The sequence below is a fragment of the Photinus pyralis genome, unplaced genomic scaffold (genome assembly GCF_008802855.1).
Source record: "Photinus pyralis isolate 1611_PpyrPB1 unplaced genomic scaffold, Ppyr1.3 Ppyr1.4_LG2, whole genome shotgun sequence".
Taxonomy (NCBI): Eukaryota; Metazoa; Arthropoda; class Insecta; order Coleoptera; family Lampyridae; genus Photinus; species Photinus pyralis.
Genome location: NW_022170403.1, coordinates 35,028,197 through 35,046,921, shown reverse-complemented (window position 1 = coordinate 35,046,921; position 18,725 = coordinate 35,028,197). Strand labels below are relative to the sequence as shown.

General features: G+C 35.5%; 3 protein-coding genes across 3 annotated transcripts; 2 read left to right on the top strand and 1 right to left on the bottom strand.

Moving 5' to 3' along the window:
- The first annotated feature begins 307 nt into the window (after positions 1-307).
- Positions 308-1,356, top strand: LOC116163714 (proteasome subunit alpha type-2). Its single transcript, XM_031477806.1, has 4 exons — positions 308-464; positions 517-593; positions 642-1,053; positions 1,106-1,356. Exons 1-4 carry the CDS (start codon positions 421-423, stop codon positions 1,278-1,280), a joined length of 708 nt encoding a protein of 235 aa, XP_031333666.1. The 5' UTR covers positions 308-420; the 3' UTR covers positions 1,281-1,356.
- A 12,849-nt stretch (positions 1,357-14,205) lies between these two features.
- LOC116164160 lies at positions 14,206-16,446 on the top strand. Its single transcript, XM_031478296.1, has 3 exons — positions 14,206-14,666; positions 14,941-15,137; positions 15,373-16,446. Exons 1-3 carry the CDS (start codon positions 14,536-14,538, stop codon positions 16,365-16,367), a joined length of 1,323 nt encoding a protein of 440 aa, XP_031334156.1. The 5' UTR covers positions 14,206-14,535; the 3' UTR covers positions 16,368-16,446.
- Positions 16,447-16,519: 73 nt separating this feature from the next.
- Positions 16,520-18,361, bottom strand: LOC116165155. Its single transcript, XM_031479465.1, has 2 exons — positions 18,094-18,361; positions 16,520-18,040 (listed from the first exon to the last, which is right to left on the bottom strand). The coding sequence occupies exons 1-2, from the start codon at positions 18,274-18,276 to the stop codon at positions 16,598-16,600; spliced, it is 1,626 nt and encodes a 541-aa protein (XP_031335325.1). The 5' UTR covers positions 18,277-18,361; the 3' UTR covers positions 16,520-16,597.
- Between the last annotated feature and the right edge of the window lie 364 nt (positions 18,362-18,725).

Genomic DNA, 18,725 nt, shown 5'->3' with positions numbered 1-18,725 from the left:
CATTTTTTTCATAAATCAATATTTAAAAAAATCCCTCTTGTATACCCCATCGCTTTACACACTGTATAACTCCCTTGATACGTTGGTAAATAAACGAGCACGGTTTTGATGTTATTAGTTAAAATGTATACTAAAATTATTGGTTGCTATCTCTTAAAAGAAAAAAAAAACATGTTAGAGGGTAAGATTACGACTCGCTATTTTGATAATTGGCACGTACTTTGACATTCCGAATATGTGTGCAACTCATAACGCACCCCTCATTTTGTTACGCCTATGGAATGACGCTGGCCACAATCGATGCGTCCATGAAAATTGAAATGTAGTTTTCTATTTTAACATCTACAAACATAACCTAAACTATAACATTTGTGCTTATCATCATTACATTTACAGTAAATTTCCTCGTTCGTTGTAATTATGGCATCTTCAGAACGATACAGTTTCTCATTAACGACCTTCAGGTAATAAAATGCAATTTTTCATTAATCATTTCTTTCACTTTCTTTATTACAGCCCTTCGGGGAAACTTGTCCAAATTGAATATGCCTTGGCTGCAGTTGCTGCTGGAGCACCTTCGGTTGGAATTAAAGGTAATTTGTGTTGTTCAATAATAACGCACTTATTTATGTACTGTATAGCTTCCAATGGCGTGATTATTGCTACAGAGAATAAGCATAAGTCGATTCTTTATGATGAACACAGCGTGCATAAAGTTGAAATGATTACGCAGCATATCGGAATGGTGTATTCTGGTATGGGACCGGATTATCGACTCTTAGTGAAACAAGCAAGAAAAATTGCACAACAATATACTTTGGTTTATAACGAGCCAATACCAACAGCTCAATTGGTCCAACGTGTAGCAGCAGTAATGCAGGAATACACACAATCTGGGGGAGTAAGACCATTTGGAGTTTCGTTACTCATTTGCGGTTGGGATAACAATAGACCGTACCTTTTTCAATGTGATCCTTCTGGTGCCTACTTTGCGTGGAAAGCAACAGCAATGGGCAAGAACTTTATTAATGGCAAAACATTTTTGGAGAAAAGGTTTTTAAATAAAAAAAAATATGTTTTCCAAAACAGTACTTTTGTTTTTTAGGTACAGTGAAGACTTGGAACTGGATGATGCTGTACACACTGCTATATTAACATTAAAAGAAAGCTTTGAGGGGCAAATGACTGCCGACAATATTGAAGTGGGAATCTGTGATGCTTCTGGATTTAAAAGATTAGACCCATCCCATGTTAAAGATTACTTAGCAAATATTCCGTAATTTTTTTTCTTAAACATGTATTTTTAATCTGAAATTTTGTATTCTAACTTAAAATACACTTGCAGAAATGATGTGATTATTGTATTAATGAAACTGCAGTACAGTCCAGTAGGTACAGGACTTAATGTAGTGCACCATATTTTTTAAATTAGGTATAATTTGTTTAAATTGAATTTGAGAAACCTGTCAAATGCAAGTATGTTGGTCATATAAATTAACATAAATTGGTGAAGCTCTCTTCATGTACCAGGTACCAAATGAGATTTATATCAGACCATCAATGTATTTGACTTGCTTGGTGGTAAAATGTGAGTTCTGTATGAAGCAAGAAACCTATTTTTGAATTGACACTTCATCACTTATTTTTTATTAAACAAAGGTGTAATAACTCATTGACTAAATTGTGTACCTTGCATCATAATTTACATATACTGCCACATTACCATCAACGAATAAGTAAGCCTCTCTTTGTTAAGGATTCTTTATTCAGAATTAAAAAATTGAACCATTTCTGAAATTAGGCAATCTATGTAAAATCCAAAGATGGTAAAAACATAGATATATAAATACCTAGATACAGCCATCCTTAACAAACGTACCTCGGTTTTTAAAAAACATATCAAAGAAATTTGTACATCTCTCCATTACTTTCTAACCAAGATGAAACATGTTCTATCTCTTTTTATTGCATTAACCACTATGTCGTACGCGAATCGGACGCTTGAAACAAACTTAGCGCGTCCCATAAGTCATGTGACAGTTGACCCATTTCACGATAGCGCGAAATCCAATCTAACTAAAAATATTCGCCCTAAACATGATGGGCGGTTTTTTCACTAAATATTATGTAATTATTGCGTTATCAATTGAATACGAATAACATTAGTGCTTGCCATAATGATAGACGCGTCCATAATTGTTATTCCTGAAATAGTTTTATTACATCGAACTACGCCATTCAAATTTGGGATAATGTTTACCCTGTTTGGCATGATGTGCTGCATTGAATTCATTGCTGGCTTGCAGAATATCAAAAAAACCGTAAGTAAGTAAAGTTTATGTTCAACATTTTAATTTTAATTGCATGGTTTTAGGCGTAATGGTAAAGGAAATTGTTGCGACAGGAAGTGAATTCGTTTCCAATTATTATTTTGGCCTATATGATGTTGATGCAGTGCGTTTGTATCATGATCACAAAGAAGGATCCGTCCAATATTCTTAGGAAAACGAGTTTTTAGACTGTGTGTGCGTGCAATATCAAATTTTGGTCGCTACGCGTCTTGCCTACCTTTCGGCATATGTCCATTCGGTGGGGTTTCTTTTTGAAATTATAGTGCTAATTGTAGTAAGTAAGCTACACGTGTACATTTATTTAAAATAAATACAACACCTTAACAATGATATCCAATTGGTGATAATACTCATTTAGTGAACATTCATTACGTTTGTAAAAGCTCACAATCCGAATCATCGTCAGATGAAATTTATCATCACTGTCATTATTAACACTTAGGTATTATAAAGTTCAGCAACATCAACCAAATATAACTTCTCTTTTAAATTAATCACTTTCCACATGTTCACACACTTTCTTCCAGTTGTCAGGTGTAATTTTTTCAAATTCTTCATTTGCCAGCTTTATAAGTAACATCTTCCATTTTAAATGTAACATTTCTTGCTGCTATGCGATTTAAATAAATAAAAAGGCGGTTTATTTATGTTGTAAAGTCTCAAATCTGATAATTTTCTGTGTGATTTGTGCTAACAATTTGATTGACAGTTATAATAAATAATGCGAATCTTGTCTTCCATGCTCAGGGTACCTCTATAAAGGATAGCGCTATACGTAATTAATGTGCCGAAAGTGATGGTAATAGATGGTACGTCCTTTTGAACTATGTTGGGGTATGGCTGTATCTATGTATTTATATATCTATGGGTAAAAATAAATTGTGCTGCCACATCGTGTCGAATAGGTGGTACTATCTAATTACATAATTGGTTTGTGTATACCATTGACTATTGCTCTCAGAAAATTTCAACCAATCATATTAATGCATATTACAGAAATCACCTAGCAACAGACTCCTTGAGTATTCATGCACTTGTGCAATACCCGCGGGTATTGCTTATGTGTAAATTTAAATACCTAAAATGAAATTTACATAAATAATTCTAAATTGTATTAACGAAAATTACAATTTGTAAAATGGCAATTTGTAACTGAACCCATGCTTATTTTCGGTTTCATGATGCTTTTTGAAAAACCATGTCTTTGAAAGGATCGAAACAAACATTATATTCTTCTTATCATGCAAAATTTTTGTCGGGCAATAGTCATCCCGTATATCCCTCGTGCACGCCAAATACCAGATCTGAATATTTCGCGAGTGCACGGTATTTGGCGTGCACTTGGGATATAATACTTGAATATTCAATGTGTATACTCTAAATTAAATCATATGATGGGTTCCATCAGGTTCCATGACCTTGTGCACATTCCTTTGTTTATTTTAACGAGATAAATATTATCTGGTTGACATATATAAACATCACTTTTTTTCCCCTTAAAGGGGCAGTATCCCCAAATTTTATGTTTTCGCCGCCGCACCCACGATGTCGGGATGACGTCACATGTTCTGTCTTTCAACCTTTCATCGTTAATAATTTGAAAACTACTCATCGTAGAAAACTTGAAATTTTGTTCTTAGATTTTCTTCTACAATTTTTTTGATTTTGGGTATGCTACCCCTTTAATACATAAATAACTAATTCATATCTTTTCTGTTCATTTATAATATTATTACTAGGGCTAGGACGTTAAAAATCAGCAAAAATGCAAAATAAAAAATGCAATTGTGACTTAAAAATCTCCCAAAAATGACATAAAAATTTAAAAAGATGACATAAATTTTATTGATCAAACTGAATAAGACGGTGAAATTATTTTATGAAGCAATTAGGTAACATAAGGCAGGAATTTTATTGTTAGTTGATTTCCACCCTCTGCAAACCAGTCTTAGAAAATAGGTGACTCACTTGATTGCATCCCAAAGAAATTTAATCCCTCAATGGGTATTCGTTTGTGTGTATAACTTAAAGCACGTTCCAAGAAAACATTAACTGTGCATTTAGCTTATAATAGAGGTTTTAGACTTTATTTCTAAACAGGTAAAAATATCCGGAATTACCGAGAAAAGAAAAATATTATTTGTATTTTGTTGTAGAAATGTAGACCGCATGAAAAATAAAACTTTAACAAACGTTTATAAACTCGCCAAGAAAAATATCGTAAAATGTCAAACAAATTAGCATTATTCCTCAGAAGTGCAAATAATTCAAAGTAAAACACACAAAATCTCCAAAAAATGTCCCATTCCTCAAAAATGGGCAAAAAATGCACCAACAAATTGCTGTCATTTGATTCAATTTATCCTGAAACACGTTTATATATAACGGAGCAATGTCTTAGACTTTCAGAAAAAAAGATACAAAATCATCAAAATCCTAGCCCTATATTATATAATTATTACATTAGGTACAATGAAGGTACGCCACTGGCCAAGAAACGCTGATGATGACGGGGGAGTTTCAAGCATCCATCCTGGTGTGGACTGTCTCGACAATGGGTTTATCGTACGGCAATACTTCAAAAATCTATGTTTTGAATCAAAAATGCCCAGGCATTTTTTTCTTGTGGGAGTACCTAGAATCGAAAGTCTACATCAACAAGTCGCGAACATTAGGCAAGCGGTGCGAGAGGCAGATGACAGCCAACGCGAAACGCTCTTTCTTTTTGAATGACATCATCTTGAAAAAAATTTTTTTACATAATGGAAACTCCCCATAACGAACAGACAGACGGGCAGATAGACGGACTGACAGACGAAAGGACAGACGGACGGAGAGACAGGCGGACATACAGACGGGCAGTCAGGCGGACAGACATACGGACGGACAGGCTGACAGACAGGCAGACAGCCGGACGGACAGGCAGACGGACAGACAGACAGCAATACAAAATTATAAACGATCTTAATAAAAAAAATAAAAATAGTAATTATACACCAAGGTAGAGAAGTTGATTTTCTTAGAAGCGAGGCGATGAACATGAAAAGTCTTCTCTACCGTGGTTTATATATTATTTTATTCACTACTAGCAGATGAACTGTTTTAACACATAACGGGCGATCAAAAATGAGTTGCTGTCGAGTCGCCTTTGGAAGTTCAAGTTAAGAGTCTTCTTTACCTAAGCGCAACTTTTTTACATTATAGTGTATAGATGATTATAGCTGCAAGAGATAAGATGATATTCTTGCTTTGTCAACTCCTGTCTTGGTCCTTAGTTAGTTCCCACCGACACTGTGCAGCGGCGCCACTTGTTACACTCAAATTGTTGATTTAACGCCCCCCAAGATACAGACTTTATTTACAAAAATTATGATTTCATTTTTTGGGGTCATGTTTAGAAGTAATTTATCTAAAAAACTGTCGGTTTACTTTTTCCATAAATCGTCTTGATCGAGAGTAAAAAAATAAAACAGATTAGCGCAATAATCGGTGCGAAACATCTAAATTTTAAACAATCTGTATTCAGTTGCTATAAACTTTAAAAAAAAAATAGTCCGAACATTTTGTAGATAAAGGTCTAAATTTATAAAATAGTTCTTTAAAAAAATTGTTTTTGTAAAAACAAATAGAGTTTTTATGGCGGGCGCTCTTATGGAAATTTACATTGGGTGCAGTGGGTACAGAAGACTCTTAAGTACGATTTCCCATGTAAACAAAAATTCCAAAGGTAACTCGACAGCAACTCATTTTTGATCGCATAGTATTTAAATATCATTAGAAAACACGATTTTGGCGATTTTAAGTACCTATAATAGATTAAGGTACTTTTACAAGAAGGCTGTGTCTTTGACATTACATTATTTGTAAGTCGCATTTTGCGTGTTTCGCTAATTGCTGTTAAATAAATATGGATAGCGAATTTTCGTGCACTCCTCCAGACAGACGAGAGGCAGCAAAAAGCGTGGCCGCTAACGACCTCTTGCCTGAAAAATCAAAACATTATTACAATAAAATTTATTTAAATTTTAAAGAATGGTGCCAAACAAAATGTGTTTCACAAGATAGTGAAAATGTTATGTTGGTGTATTTCGAAGAATATCGCGTACATTAATTGTGTGATTAATTATAATTTTCAAAAGTAAGTGTTCAGTTCAATAAAATCCTTGTTTACTTCATTAAGGCTGGGATTGTGTGAAAAGAGAAGTACCCATAGTAAAGGACAAAGTTTTTTTCGTTAGACTGTGCTGGTACCTAATAATGAATAGCGTAACTACAGCAGTTTTCTATACAAATATTTAAATCGTTATACTCTCTTTAAGTGGGCCCCAAACAACACAGAGGGAGCTTTAAAAATGCAATTTGATTTGCATAACCAGACGACAAGAAGATACAAAACACAAACGCAAGGTCGTTCACGGCTCCTTACAGACTGCAAGGTTAACAAAATTATAATTAGCTCTCTACCGCACATAACTTGAGGAGAATAATGAACCGCTTGTAACGTAACGTATGAAGTAAAAATCGCGTAATTATTGGCATGGGGACTTTCAAAATTAAGGTCGTAAAATTGGTTCACAAGTGGCGACAGGGGCTTTTTGTTTGGAAGGGCCCTCAGTAAAACTCTCGATTCCTTCACTTAACGGTAAAACGCCGACATTTCTAAGAAAACATCTTTGGAAATTCAATTCTTTTTCATTGTTACCATTGAATAAAGAGGTTTTTATTCAATGTCATTACGAAGTGTGTTTGTTACACTTATAACGATCCTAGTGCCTATTCAAATAACAGGTAACGAAGACTTTGTAACTAACGAAATGTTATTACAGTAGAGACGCGTTTTGACTTTTAGGACTTGGAAAAAGTTCAACCATATTTTCGTTTTTTTTTGTATTTTTCTCTGAAACGGTAGGGAAATTTCGAATTAGAACAAGCAAAAGCTTTTATGGAGAATGCATTTTTGTCAAAAAGTATAGTAAAAGTTTTTCTTCTTGTAAAGTCAATCCGGGGACATACGATATACCGATTTTTTTTTAAATTTTTTAGCCGTTTATACCTAAATATACATTTGTTCCCCATGTCTTACACTCGAGGGATGGTGTTTTGTAAATTAGTAATATACAGGCTGATTCAAATTCGAGGACCACCATGGGTATCTCGGGAACTGTAAGAGATAGGTAGGTAGTAAATTTGGCAAAGTTGTGTATGTTGATGCTTAACAAAAAGTTTTGGAACTGAAAATTCTGACTACTTTCGGAGATATCCGGAAAAAACGAAATTTTGAAAATCGTTTTTGTTTTTTACTGAAGTTATTTACAAAGATATTTAATAATAAATGACACATTATTATGGCCACTTTTTTCCCAAGATGCTACTTTTAAATTTGAAGTTTGACGTTTCGTCTCCGGTTAACTATCATCAACTTTGTTTCTTATGGAAGTAATTTTTACTTTTTGTGTCATTTGATAGAGAATTTTGTTCTGATTTCAAAAATGTACACATCAATTTTTTAATGTTTGTAAAATATCTTTTTTTGCCTTTGTCTTAAGTAACGTACGTAAGTAGTTCTTGCGTTTTTACGAATTAACGTTATTTCTTATTAAAAATAGATGATGTTACCATTGAGTTCACTCAACGATGTTACCATCAAGGGTAACTTTGTCAAATGTAAACTACCCCTACCTATCCCTTACAGTTCCCGAGATCCCCATGGTGGCCTTCGAATTTGAATCACCCTGTATAGGTCAATTATTACACATTACACTAAACTAATACTAATATGTAATAGGTACTATCATTGAATAAAGAGCTTTATTCAATGGTACTATTGAAGTTCAAAAAATTTAATTTGCAACAAGGTATGGATTATAAATTACGGTATTTTAATCTGCAATAAGCAAAGATAAAGAATAAGGAAGACGGTCAAACAAATCTTATTACAAATAAACACCCACACAAGGTCGCAGCTTGCCAGACATCAACAACAATATACAACAGCCCTTTGTTCTAAAAATAACGTAAAATTTTGATATTTGTTGTAAAGGAATGTTACCTATCCCCATTTCTATTATTTATTTCATAAAACGATAGGTAGAGGAGGTACCTTTTGCAATGAATAGGAAAGAGAAACCAAATAAATTTCGAAGCAAGTAGTTGACAAAATAAAAATATACCAGTGAATGATCTTTTTCTTGCTGTCAGCAAATTCTACTATTACACGCACGCTCTGTCCAACCTTGAAAGAGAATCGCTAAATGATTTAGCATAGGCAACTTACATAGCCTTCTAGTTTTTTTTGCTCGTATTTTTTTGTCTTTTATTATCCCCATTACACAGTACTAGCCTAGTTAAAAAGTAAGAACAACTCCATCGCAAAATAAAGACGCTTACCTATTTCATATCTTTATCGTATTTTTTACTGACTTCATAAAACTCTTGGTGGCACCCTCTGTGAGAAAGAAGCTACACTGTTGACCGCGATATTAGTCACAGTTGCGTAGTTTATTTCCATTTCTCCAGTTTACATGCCCATTTTTCAGAACTTCATTCACCACTTTTTTTATGAAAACTTTTGAGCTTCACATGAATTGCCAAAATATAGATAAGTATTCACGCTACCGATCCCATACACTCGTATTGCTGAAAATGCTCCCTAATTTTTGCAATTAATTCCTAAACTATGAACTCTTTTGACGCATGTTTTCTAGATTTTTTAAACATATATTAATGGACAAAATATCAGTTTATATTGTATGGAAACTATGCTCTGTACATCTATCTACCTAATACATATTTTTCCGATCATATACACCCCTTGCTTATGAAATGGTGAATGAAGTTCAGAGGCAATGCACGCCCCATTGAATTACATGTGCATCACCAGTTGCCTATATTCTCTAAATCCAAACCTTAACATAACGTACAACGATAGTTATTTATTTATTGCCCCTAATTATAGGCAACCCAAATGTCAAATTCATTATCATAGGAGAGAAATAATCCACGAGGTAGAGAAAAATAAAATCTAGGATCGAATACCAGCCTACTAATTATACGTTGTAATGCTAGTAGTGAATAAATAATTTTTTGCACTCCTTCGTTCTAAATCGCGTTTTCCCAATAAAACACGAACGTCAATTTTACAATTGACTATCTACTTTCGCGCACTAGTGCCTAAAAATTCAACGAATCATTCCCTGTAGTACACGGGCAAAAATAAGCTTAAACCAGAAGTTTTGAACATGCGAAATTGACATTTTAAATTTCTAGATTTCTACTTTATCGGCATAGAGGACTTGATTTTTTCAAAAGAATTCGATTTAACTAATCCGTGCAAAAAATAGAATACATGTTACGTGCGTGAACAGTGTTTGCTTGAGTCGCGCGACATGCGTCGCTCGTGCGCGTTGCGCACTCGCGGCGTCAAACTTCGCGCTCGTCTGCAAAAGAACTGTTCCCGCACTAATAATGTAAATAACTATTTCTAACCTGTCCGTTTCTGACGAATTTCGAGAAGTTGCGCATTACAACCTTTGTGTCTGCGCAATCTCAAATTGTTTATTTGTTAAGATATTTAATAGTTATATAACAAGAGCGCGAAGTTCAATTTCGCGCATTGAGACTGACGGTATTTTAACGAGGCGTAGCCGAGTCAAAATATCTGTCAAATGCGCGAAATAACTTCGCGCTAGCGTTATATACAATATTTTTTCTACAACTGAACCGATTGTTAATTAAATTTACTGTTTAAGTTCAACTTTGTCATGTGTGCGAAATACTTTTTTTGATTGTTGATGGTTTCGCGCACGTTGTCAAGAGCAACCTTACTTATTAATTAACCGTTTGAAAATCTAGTACTTCGTGTTTCGAAATTCGTCAGAAACGGACAGGTTAGAAATAGTTATTTACATTATTAGTGCGGGAACAGTTCTTTTGCAGACGAGCGCGAAGTTTGACGCCGCGAGTGCGCAACGCGCACGAGCGACGCATGTCGCGCGACTCAAGCAAACACTGTTCACGCACGTAACATGTATTCTATTTTTTGCACGGATTAGTTAAATCGAATTCTTTTGAAAAAATCAAGTCCTCTATGCCGATAAAGTAGAAATCTAGAAATTTAAAATGTCAATTTCATGTTCAAAACTTCTGGTTTAAGCTTATTTTTGCCCGTGTACTACAGGGAATGATTCGTTGAATTTTTAGGCACTAGTGCGCGAAAGTAGATAGTCAATTGTAAAATTGACGTTCGTGTTTTATTGGGAAAACGCGATTTAGAACGAAGGAGTGCAAAATAGTTATTTGTTTCATTAGTACAAAAAATGTCAGTTTTCGGGACGAGGAAGATAGTTGCTGGACGACGCGTTAGCGGAGTCCAGCAACCTTCCGAGTCCCGAAAACGCATTTTTTGTACGAATAAAACATAAAATTTTTTCTCCAACCCCCTTTACTTCAAATTATATTCGAATTTAGATTCAGTCACAGTTTCACTACTATAGTATAAGAACTTCTGCTTTCTTGTCCTCACGTGTCATGCCACTCCAGTTTTTAGGTTAACTTATGGCCTATTCGTTCTTACTTCTTCCTTCTCACCTCTCGCGACTTTGTAGGGAGCAAATCTTGAGGTAGCATGTTCTGCCGTTTCTATAATCTCTGGCGGAGTGCAATCCATGTCGCTATCAGTTTCAGTCATTTTATTGTATACACAATTAATATTGTTATATTTTGTATTGAAATAAAAAACTTACCATACAGTTTTTTAATTAAAATTAATTGCAATTAACTTTTTCAAATTTTGAATTCAAAATGACAGATAATAGTGCAATGGGTCTGAAGTAGATGGCGTTACGCGCGACGGCGGGTTGTATACGTATTAAAATTACGTTCACGGAATATGTAAATTACGTTACACATGGTTTAAATAAAAATAGCGAGCGTAAATCATTTTCAATACAGGTACATACGTATAGGTAACATCATTATTTGCATTGAATATGCAAAAATATTTGATTTGTATGTATAGAAATATCTTACAACCTGCAATGTAAAACGATGTCAATGTGACATATCTCCGTGATTGTAATTTTTTAATTGGCCAACTTTCAAGGTCAATTTCTTTTTGGTACTAGGACCAAAAGTATCCACTTTTTGTACAGTTGCCATGGTGAAAGCGATTAATCCGCAAAACGTCAATTTTAGGTACCGAACACTGTCACAAAATAGCGTCTTATTCAGGTGGTTGGAGAAAAAATTATTTATTCACTACTAGCATTACAACGTATAATTAGTAGGCTGGTATTCGATCCTAGATTTTATTTTTCTCTACCTCGTGGATTATTTCTCTCCTATGATAATGAATTTGACATTTGGGTTGCCTATAATTAGGGGCAATAAATAAATAACTATCGTTGTACGTTATGTTAATGAAGTAAACAAGGATTTTATTGAACTGAACACTTACTTTTGAAAATTATAATTAATCACACAATTAATGTACGCGATATTCTTCGAAATACACCAACATAACATTTTCACTATCTTGTGAAACACATTTTGTTTGGCACCATTCTTTAAAATTTAAATAAATTTTATTGTAATAATGTTTTGATTTTTCAGGCAAGAGGTCGTTAGCGGCCACGCTTTTTGCTGCCTCTCGTCTGTCTGGAGGAGTGCACGAAAATTCGCTATCCATATTTATTTAACAGCAATTAGCGAAACACGCAAAATGCGACTTACAAATAATGTAATGTCAAAGACACAGCCTTCTTGTAAAAGTACCTTAATCTATTATAGGTACTTAAAATCGCCAAAATCGTGTTTTCTAATGATATTTAAATACTATGCGATCAAAAATGAGTTGCTGTCGAGTTACCTTTGGAATTTTTGTTTACATGGGAAATCGTACTTAACTTGAACTTCCAAAGGCGACTCGACAGCAACTCATTTTTGATCGCCCGTTATGTGTTAAAACAGTTCATCTGCTAGTAGTGAATAAAATAATATATAAACCACGGTAGAGAAGACTTTTCATGTTCATCGCCTCGCTTCTAAGAAAATCAACTTCTCTACCTTGGTGTATAATTACTATTTTTATTTTTTTTATTAAGATCGTTTATAATTTTGTATTGCTGTCTGTCTGTCCGTCTGCCTGTCCGTCCGGCTGTCTGCCTGTCTGTCAGCCTGTCCGTCCGTATGTCTGTCCGCCTGACTGCCCGTCTGTATGTCCGCCTGTCTCTCCGTCCGTCTGTCCTTTCGTCTGTCAGTCCGTCTATCTGCCCGTCTGTCTGTTCGTTATGGGGAGTTTCCATTATGTAAAAAAATTTTTTTCAAGATGATGTCATTCAAAAAGAAAGAGCGTTTCGCGTTGGCTGTCATCTGCCTCTCGCACCGCTTGCCTAATGTTCGCGACTTGTTGATGTAGACTTTCGATTCTAGGTACTCCCACAAGAAAAAAATGCCTGGGCATTTTTGATTCAAAACATAGATTTTTGAAGTATTGCCGTACGATAAACCCATTGTCGAGACAGTCCACACCAGGATGGATGCTTGAAACTCCCCCGTCATCATCAGCGTTTCTTGGCCAGTGGCGTACCTTCATTGTACCTAATGTAATAATTATATAGGGCTAGGATTTTGATGATTTTGTATCTTTTTTTCTGAAAGTCTAAGACATTGCTCCGTTATATATAAACGTGTTTCAGGATAAATTGAATCAAATGACAGCAATTTGTTGGTGCATTTTTTGCCCATTTTTGAGGAATGGGACATTTTTTGGAGATTTTGTGTGTTTTACTTTGAATTATTTGCACTTCTGAGGAATAATGCTAATTTGTTTGACATTTTACGATATTTTTCTTGGCGAGTTTATAAACGTTTGTTAAAGTTTTATTTTTCATGCGGTCTACATTTCTACAACAAAATACAAATAATATTTTTCTTTTCTCGGTAATTCCGGATATTTTTACCTGTTTAGAAATAAAGTCTAAAACCTCTATTATAAGCTAAATGCACAGTTAATGTTTTCTTGGAACGTGCCTTAAGTTATACACACAAACGAATACCCATTGAGGGATTAAATTTCTTTGGGATGCAATCAAGTGGGTCACCTATTTTCTAAGACTGGTTTGCAGAGGGTGGAAATCAACTAACAATAAAATTCCTGCCTTATGTTACCTAATTGCTTCATAAAATAATTTCACCGTCTTATTCAGTTTGATCAATAAAATTTATGTCATCTTTTTAAATTGAACTTCGCGCTCTTGTTATATAACTATTAAATATCTTAACAAATAAACAATTTGAGATTGCGCAGACACAAAGGTTGTAATGCGCATGCGCAATCTTTTTTTGCATCTGCATAGTTGCCTGAAGTTTAAGGAATATTTACAGAAAACCGCACATTCATATGTTCTTTGTAACAAGAGTTATAAGAGAAACCTTTTTCGGAGGTTTGGGCAGTTTTTGGGCTGTAACTTATAGGGCCGTTGGTCTACGTAGCCGAACAACTATAGCGACCTTTCATATATCCTGAAGAACATGTGTATCAATTTTCAAAGCGATCGGACGTCTCTACACAAAGTTATCGACTTATCGTGCACACGGACAAACAGGCGGACAGACAGACAGCAATACAAAATTATAAACGATCTCGTGGATCGTTAATAATTCACTGACTGACGTGCTAATTTATTTCCGCTGTAGATAGGTATCCTTGAATGTACTGTTACTGATAAGCGATTTGCGAATGGAAGACCGAAATACGCTTCTAGGTATATTCTATAAAGGTGTATTCTTGGTATTTTGGTGTTTTCACATCGATATGAAAATAATAAAAAATAATGCTTGACGACAATCAAATGGGCTACTTGCAAGGTTTTGTTATTAGCAAAAAATGTGCACAGGTGGCAAGTACTATACACGCCATACATGAGGCGAATACTAATTTTTGAAAAAGATCATTTGTTTTTAAACAAATAGCAAAAACAATTACTGGGAATCCCTTTAAATATGACGTCAGCCGCAAACGCCCTGCCATTGGTGCGACGTCACAACTGTGGTCGCCATATTTGTTTACATTCCGTGTTCGTAGTTCCAGGCTTGTAGAGGTCCGCTCGGCCAGATTTGCTTTGTCTCTTGTGCGCAAAAACGATAAACAGTGTGTGTGTGTGTGTATTCAAACTAATAGTAGATAATGGCCGATCCTGGCTTTGTCAAAGCTCAATCGGACAATCTTCCGCACGTCGACGCCTTAATGGTAGCCGAATTTTTCGCATCCAGCGACAAATACACCGCGGCAGAAATTAGAGGACTGAAAGCTATGCGGTAAGTTTTGAGATATGGCCATTTCAGCTAAACTGAGATTTTCTTGTTCGAACTTTCGCAGCATTTGTGGGATTTTAGTCCAAACGACACCTCCTAACATAACCTTAACTTTTAACTTTTGCAAAAGCTAAATTTACCTCTACGAAAACGTATCTAATTTTCGAGGTATGTCCATGAGTTGACTACTCTCAGTTGTTGCGAATGTATAGTGAACTTGCAAAAGCCACCGAGCCTGTTAAATTCATAAATATGTAAAATGATAACTTTATTACAGTGCTGGTCGTGAAAGTTACGGTGATGCAGCTGTTGGTTACGTGCAGATACAACGCAGTCAAAATGTTTGTACGATAAAGTGTCGGCTTTGCCCTGAACACAGAGTAAGGCAAAAAAACTACAGCGTTGTTGTTGTCATCGATGAAGTGGAGGAGAAGATCCTGTCTGCGGATTGTCAAGATTGTGCAGCTGGAGCAGGTACGAGAAAAGCGATTAAAAGTGGTTGTGAAGTCAATTAAATTGAAGTCTAGATTGAAGTGCTAACTATTCTTGAAGCTATTACTGATATTTTCATCTCAATCAAATTTCTAGATTAACCGATATTCCATGTTTTTGGACTTCTTATGCATGCGAATAATGCGATACTATTAATTAGCCTTGACAGAGTCTACAGCTTTATGAATTTTTAATGTAAAATTTAATTTTTTTGCAGGGGGTTGCAAGCATGCAGTGGCCTTTGTCATGTGGTTGCATAGACGTAGCGAAGAACCTTCTCCAACTGATGTTGAGAGCTACTGGAGAAAATCAAAGTTGGCAGGAGTTGGTACCTCACTGAAATATATAACGGTGAAAAACTTTGGAGCTGCAGAGGATACTCCTGCAGGGTCTTCAGTTGGAGCGCCCCTGCTAGCACGCTTGATAGAAGGGAGTAAGCAAAAATCAGTTACAAGTCAACTGCTAAAGTATTTCTCCGATGGTGCAAGTACAAATAATTTAAACAACATGGGGGTGCATACGCTTGCAGTCAACTTCATCCTAGGTGGAGGGCAAGGAGTAGATAATTTTTTTACTTTTTGTGAAGAAAGAATGACTCCAGAAATATGCAACAAATGTTTTATTGCTACCAAAGAGCAAAGCAGTAGTGTCTTATGGCATGAATTGCGCTATGCAAGAATCACCGCATCAAAGGTGTACGAAGCTGCAAGATGTAAAACACTATCTGGCTCATTAGTGGAGTCCATATTTGGGGCAAAACTAAAAGAAACTGCAGCTATAAATCGAGGTAAGCTACTTGAAGATGAAGTTCTGTCAGTTTTACAGAAACAGCTGAATATGAAATTCAGCAAAGTTGGTTTGATGCTGTCAGGAAAGTATCCGGTACTTGGTGCTTCACCGGATGCTGTTAATGAGGAATTCGTAGTGGAAGTTAAATGTCCCTCTAGTGAAAAGGCTGTCAATGCTTATGTGACAAAAGACAATAAAATAGTAAATAAATATAGGGCACAGATTCAGTTACAAATGCTAGTAAATAATAAGAAAAGTGGTATATTTTGTGTCGCAGATACAAACTTTGAAAGCAACAAAGTTATTACTGTGGTAAGAGATGAATATGATCACGATTTTATTCAACCGATAATAGAAATGGCAGTTGATTTTTGGAAAGCTGCAATTTTTCCTAAAGTTTTAAATAGCCTTCCACCATTGTAAATATGTATACCTTTATTATATCAGTGTAAACCATTATTTTTTGTAAATATGTTACGTTATTGTTCTTTTCTTTTTATGACATGGAATAAATTGTTATATTTATTTTATTATCTAATTATGTAACACAATACACAACACATTCATTACTCGCTTTTTTATTTAGAAGACACAAGAAACTCACAAGGTTATACTACCTATACATATATGTAATGTACTGCCTACATAATATATCATTTATCTCCAACTATTAATGGTCCCTGCAAATTTATTAACCCACATGCAATTTTCATGATGTCATCTGTATAAGGAATTAACCTAAAATGAATGCATGAATGCGGTTTCAACATTCTAAACTCTCTTAATCGCCTTATCACTCGTTCTATATGGATACGCAGGCTAGCTATTTTTTTAGTTTCCAAAACTTGACTCTTACTTAACTTTTCATCTATTCTTACACTGGGGGGCCTAACCAATACACATTTTCGTTCAGTCAGTAATTTGTCTATATGTTTGAAACCCCTGTCTGCCATCACATAACATCCTGGTACAAGTTTATCTAAAAATCCCGACTCCTCAACTATAACAGCATCGGAGGTTCGACCTCCAAAACCGTTGGATATAAAATTGACAATCCCATCGGGAGTAGATGATACCAGGTATTTGACCGTATTGCATTTCTTATATTCCGACCATGTCAGAGATTGTTTGACAGCATCTTCCGGTTTCTGGATTTCTATTTCCAAGCAATCAATAATTGCTTGAACTTTCCCGTACCTTGCTCTGAATGGAATTGGCAACAGTTTAGCAATCTTTTCTGGGCTTGGCCAAACAATCAATCCTGATACAAATTTCGCAATTGGTAACAGGGATTTTGAGAAAAGTCTGCTTGCAGTGGCTTCAGATACACCAAAATCATCTCCAAGTTCAGCAAATGTCTGATCTACTCTGATTTTTTTTAATGTTAAGTAGATGCTTGTGGTGTCCAACCCGGTCAAATTCTGCAGCTCCACAACAATAAAGAAGACATCGCCTGGAATCCCTAAATAGCGTCGTGGGTTCTTTTCAATGATGGTAACTGTGTGTCTCAAAGAGGTCTTTTCTTTAAAGCTGGTTTCAATTTCTAAAGAATCGTCCTCTGATATACAAGCTGGACTCTCATATTCCGAAGTCTGTGATGAATGTGACTGCGATTCGGAAGATGACAATTTTACAGGTATACTATTTTTCACACGACTAGTTTTGCCTGGTAGAGTAGGAAGACTTTCGACAGAATCAAGTTTGATTGGGGAACAGCTTTGACATATTGTAGACATCTTGATGTTACACTGAACATATTTGCTCCGATATTGGGGCTTTATGTTAACTTGAATACCAATTTCTTTGAACAAGGGTAAACCCTCACATGACACGTCTAAAGGAGTACTCTGATGTTCCATGGCTTCTGGTGTTTCTTCCGCGGCAGATGTTGATGTACTTGGACTTGGTTCTGTCATGGCCTCGTTAATTAGATCCCGTCTAATTCGTTTAAGGGCCGCACTTCGTGGCCCACCTTGCGGAAAACTTCTCTTTCGATCTTTTTGGCACGCAAATAAGTGTGGCACAACGTCTTTCTTCATAAGTTTTTTCACTCCTGTGAGTTTCCACTCCATATAGTTGGCCATATCCTCTTCCAACTGAAAATGTAACCCTTGTGGTAGTAAAATAATATATTATGGAGTATACTTACTTTAAAATGATCTTCACAAACAAATAAGACGGTTGATACAGCAAATTCCTTTGGATCGCGTCTGACAGCGTTTATCCACAGCCTTCGCATCTTTCCCGACTTAGGCACATTAATAAAAGTCTTTTGCGGTGTTTTCACCGACGTGTTCGTACACATTGGCACTATGCACCAGTGATATACCATTTTCACATCTAACAACCTCAATTTCGCCGGAAAAAACTTGGAGGAAAAACGTAAGCAACAACAAACGCATACGCTACGTCGTCGCATTGAAGTATACATGGAAGTATACCGCCACTGAACTTTTACACAGTTGTGACGTCACAACCATGCCTCGGCAAAATCTAGCGTTTAAAATGATTTCCAAGCGCGCGAAAAACTTATCTTTAAATAATTTAAAAGTTTGTGTGTTTAGGATTGTGAAATTTTGCATACTGGTATTTCTTTATGTTCCGCATTGATTTATCACATAAATAAAAAATGGAAACGTGGCGCAATTCAGTTAAGGATACGGAAACTGTAATACACGAGTGGTACGAAAGAGAAAAGCAATTTGATCTTGAAAACGTTGCTACTATTATTATAAACTTTGAACACGAAAGCAGTTCCGATGATTCCGATTAATTTGAATA

Excerpts from the sequence above, each read along its gene's own strand:
- LOC116163714 (XM_031477806.1), top strand. The coding sequence starts at position 421 with ATGGCATCTTCAGAACGATACAGTTTCTCATTAACGACCTTCAG. Across the intron at positions 465-516 it reads TTCTCATTAACGACCTTCAG|CCCTTCGGGGAAACTTGTCC; the intron begins GTAATAAAATGC and ends TCTTTATTACAG. Across the intron at positions 594-641 it reads ACCTTCGGTTGGAATTAAAG|CTTCCAATGGCGTGATTATT; the intron begins GTAATTTGTGTT and ends TGTACTGTATAG.
- LOC116164160 (XM_031478296.1), top strand. The coding sequence starts at position 14,536 with ATGGCCGATCCTGGCTTTGTCAAAGCTCAATCGGACAATCTTCCGCAC. Across the intron at positions 14,667-14,940 it reads AGAGGACTGAAAGCTATGCG|TGCTGGTCGTGAAAGTTACG; the intron begins GTAAGTTTTGAG and ends ACTTTATTACAG. Across the intron at positions 15,138-15,372 it reads AGATTGTGCAGCTGGAGCAG|GGGGTTGCAAGCATGCAGTG; the intron begins GTACGAGAAAAG and ends ATTTTTTTGCAG.
- LOC116165155 (XM_031479465.1), bottom strand. The coding sequence starts at position 18,276 with ATGGTATATCACTGGTGCATAGTGCCAATGTGTACGAACACGTCGGTG. Across the intron at positions 18,041-18,093 it reads TTTGTGAAGATCATTTTAAA|TTGGAAGAGGATATGGCCAA; the intron begins GTAAGTATACTC and ends TTACATTTTCAG.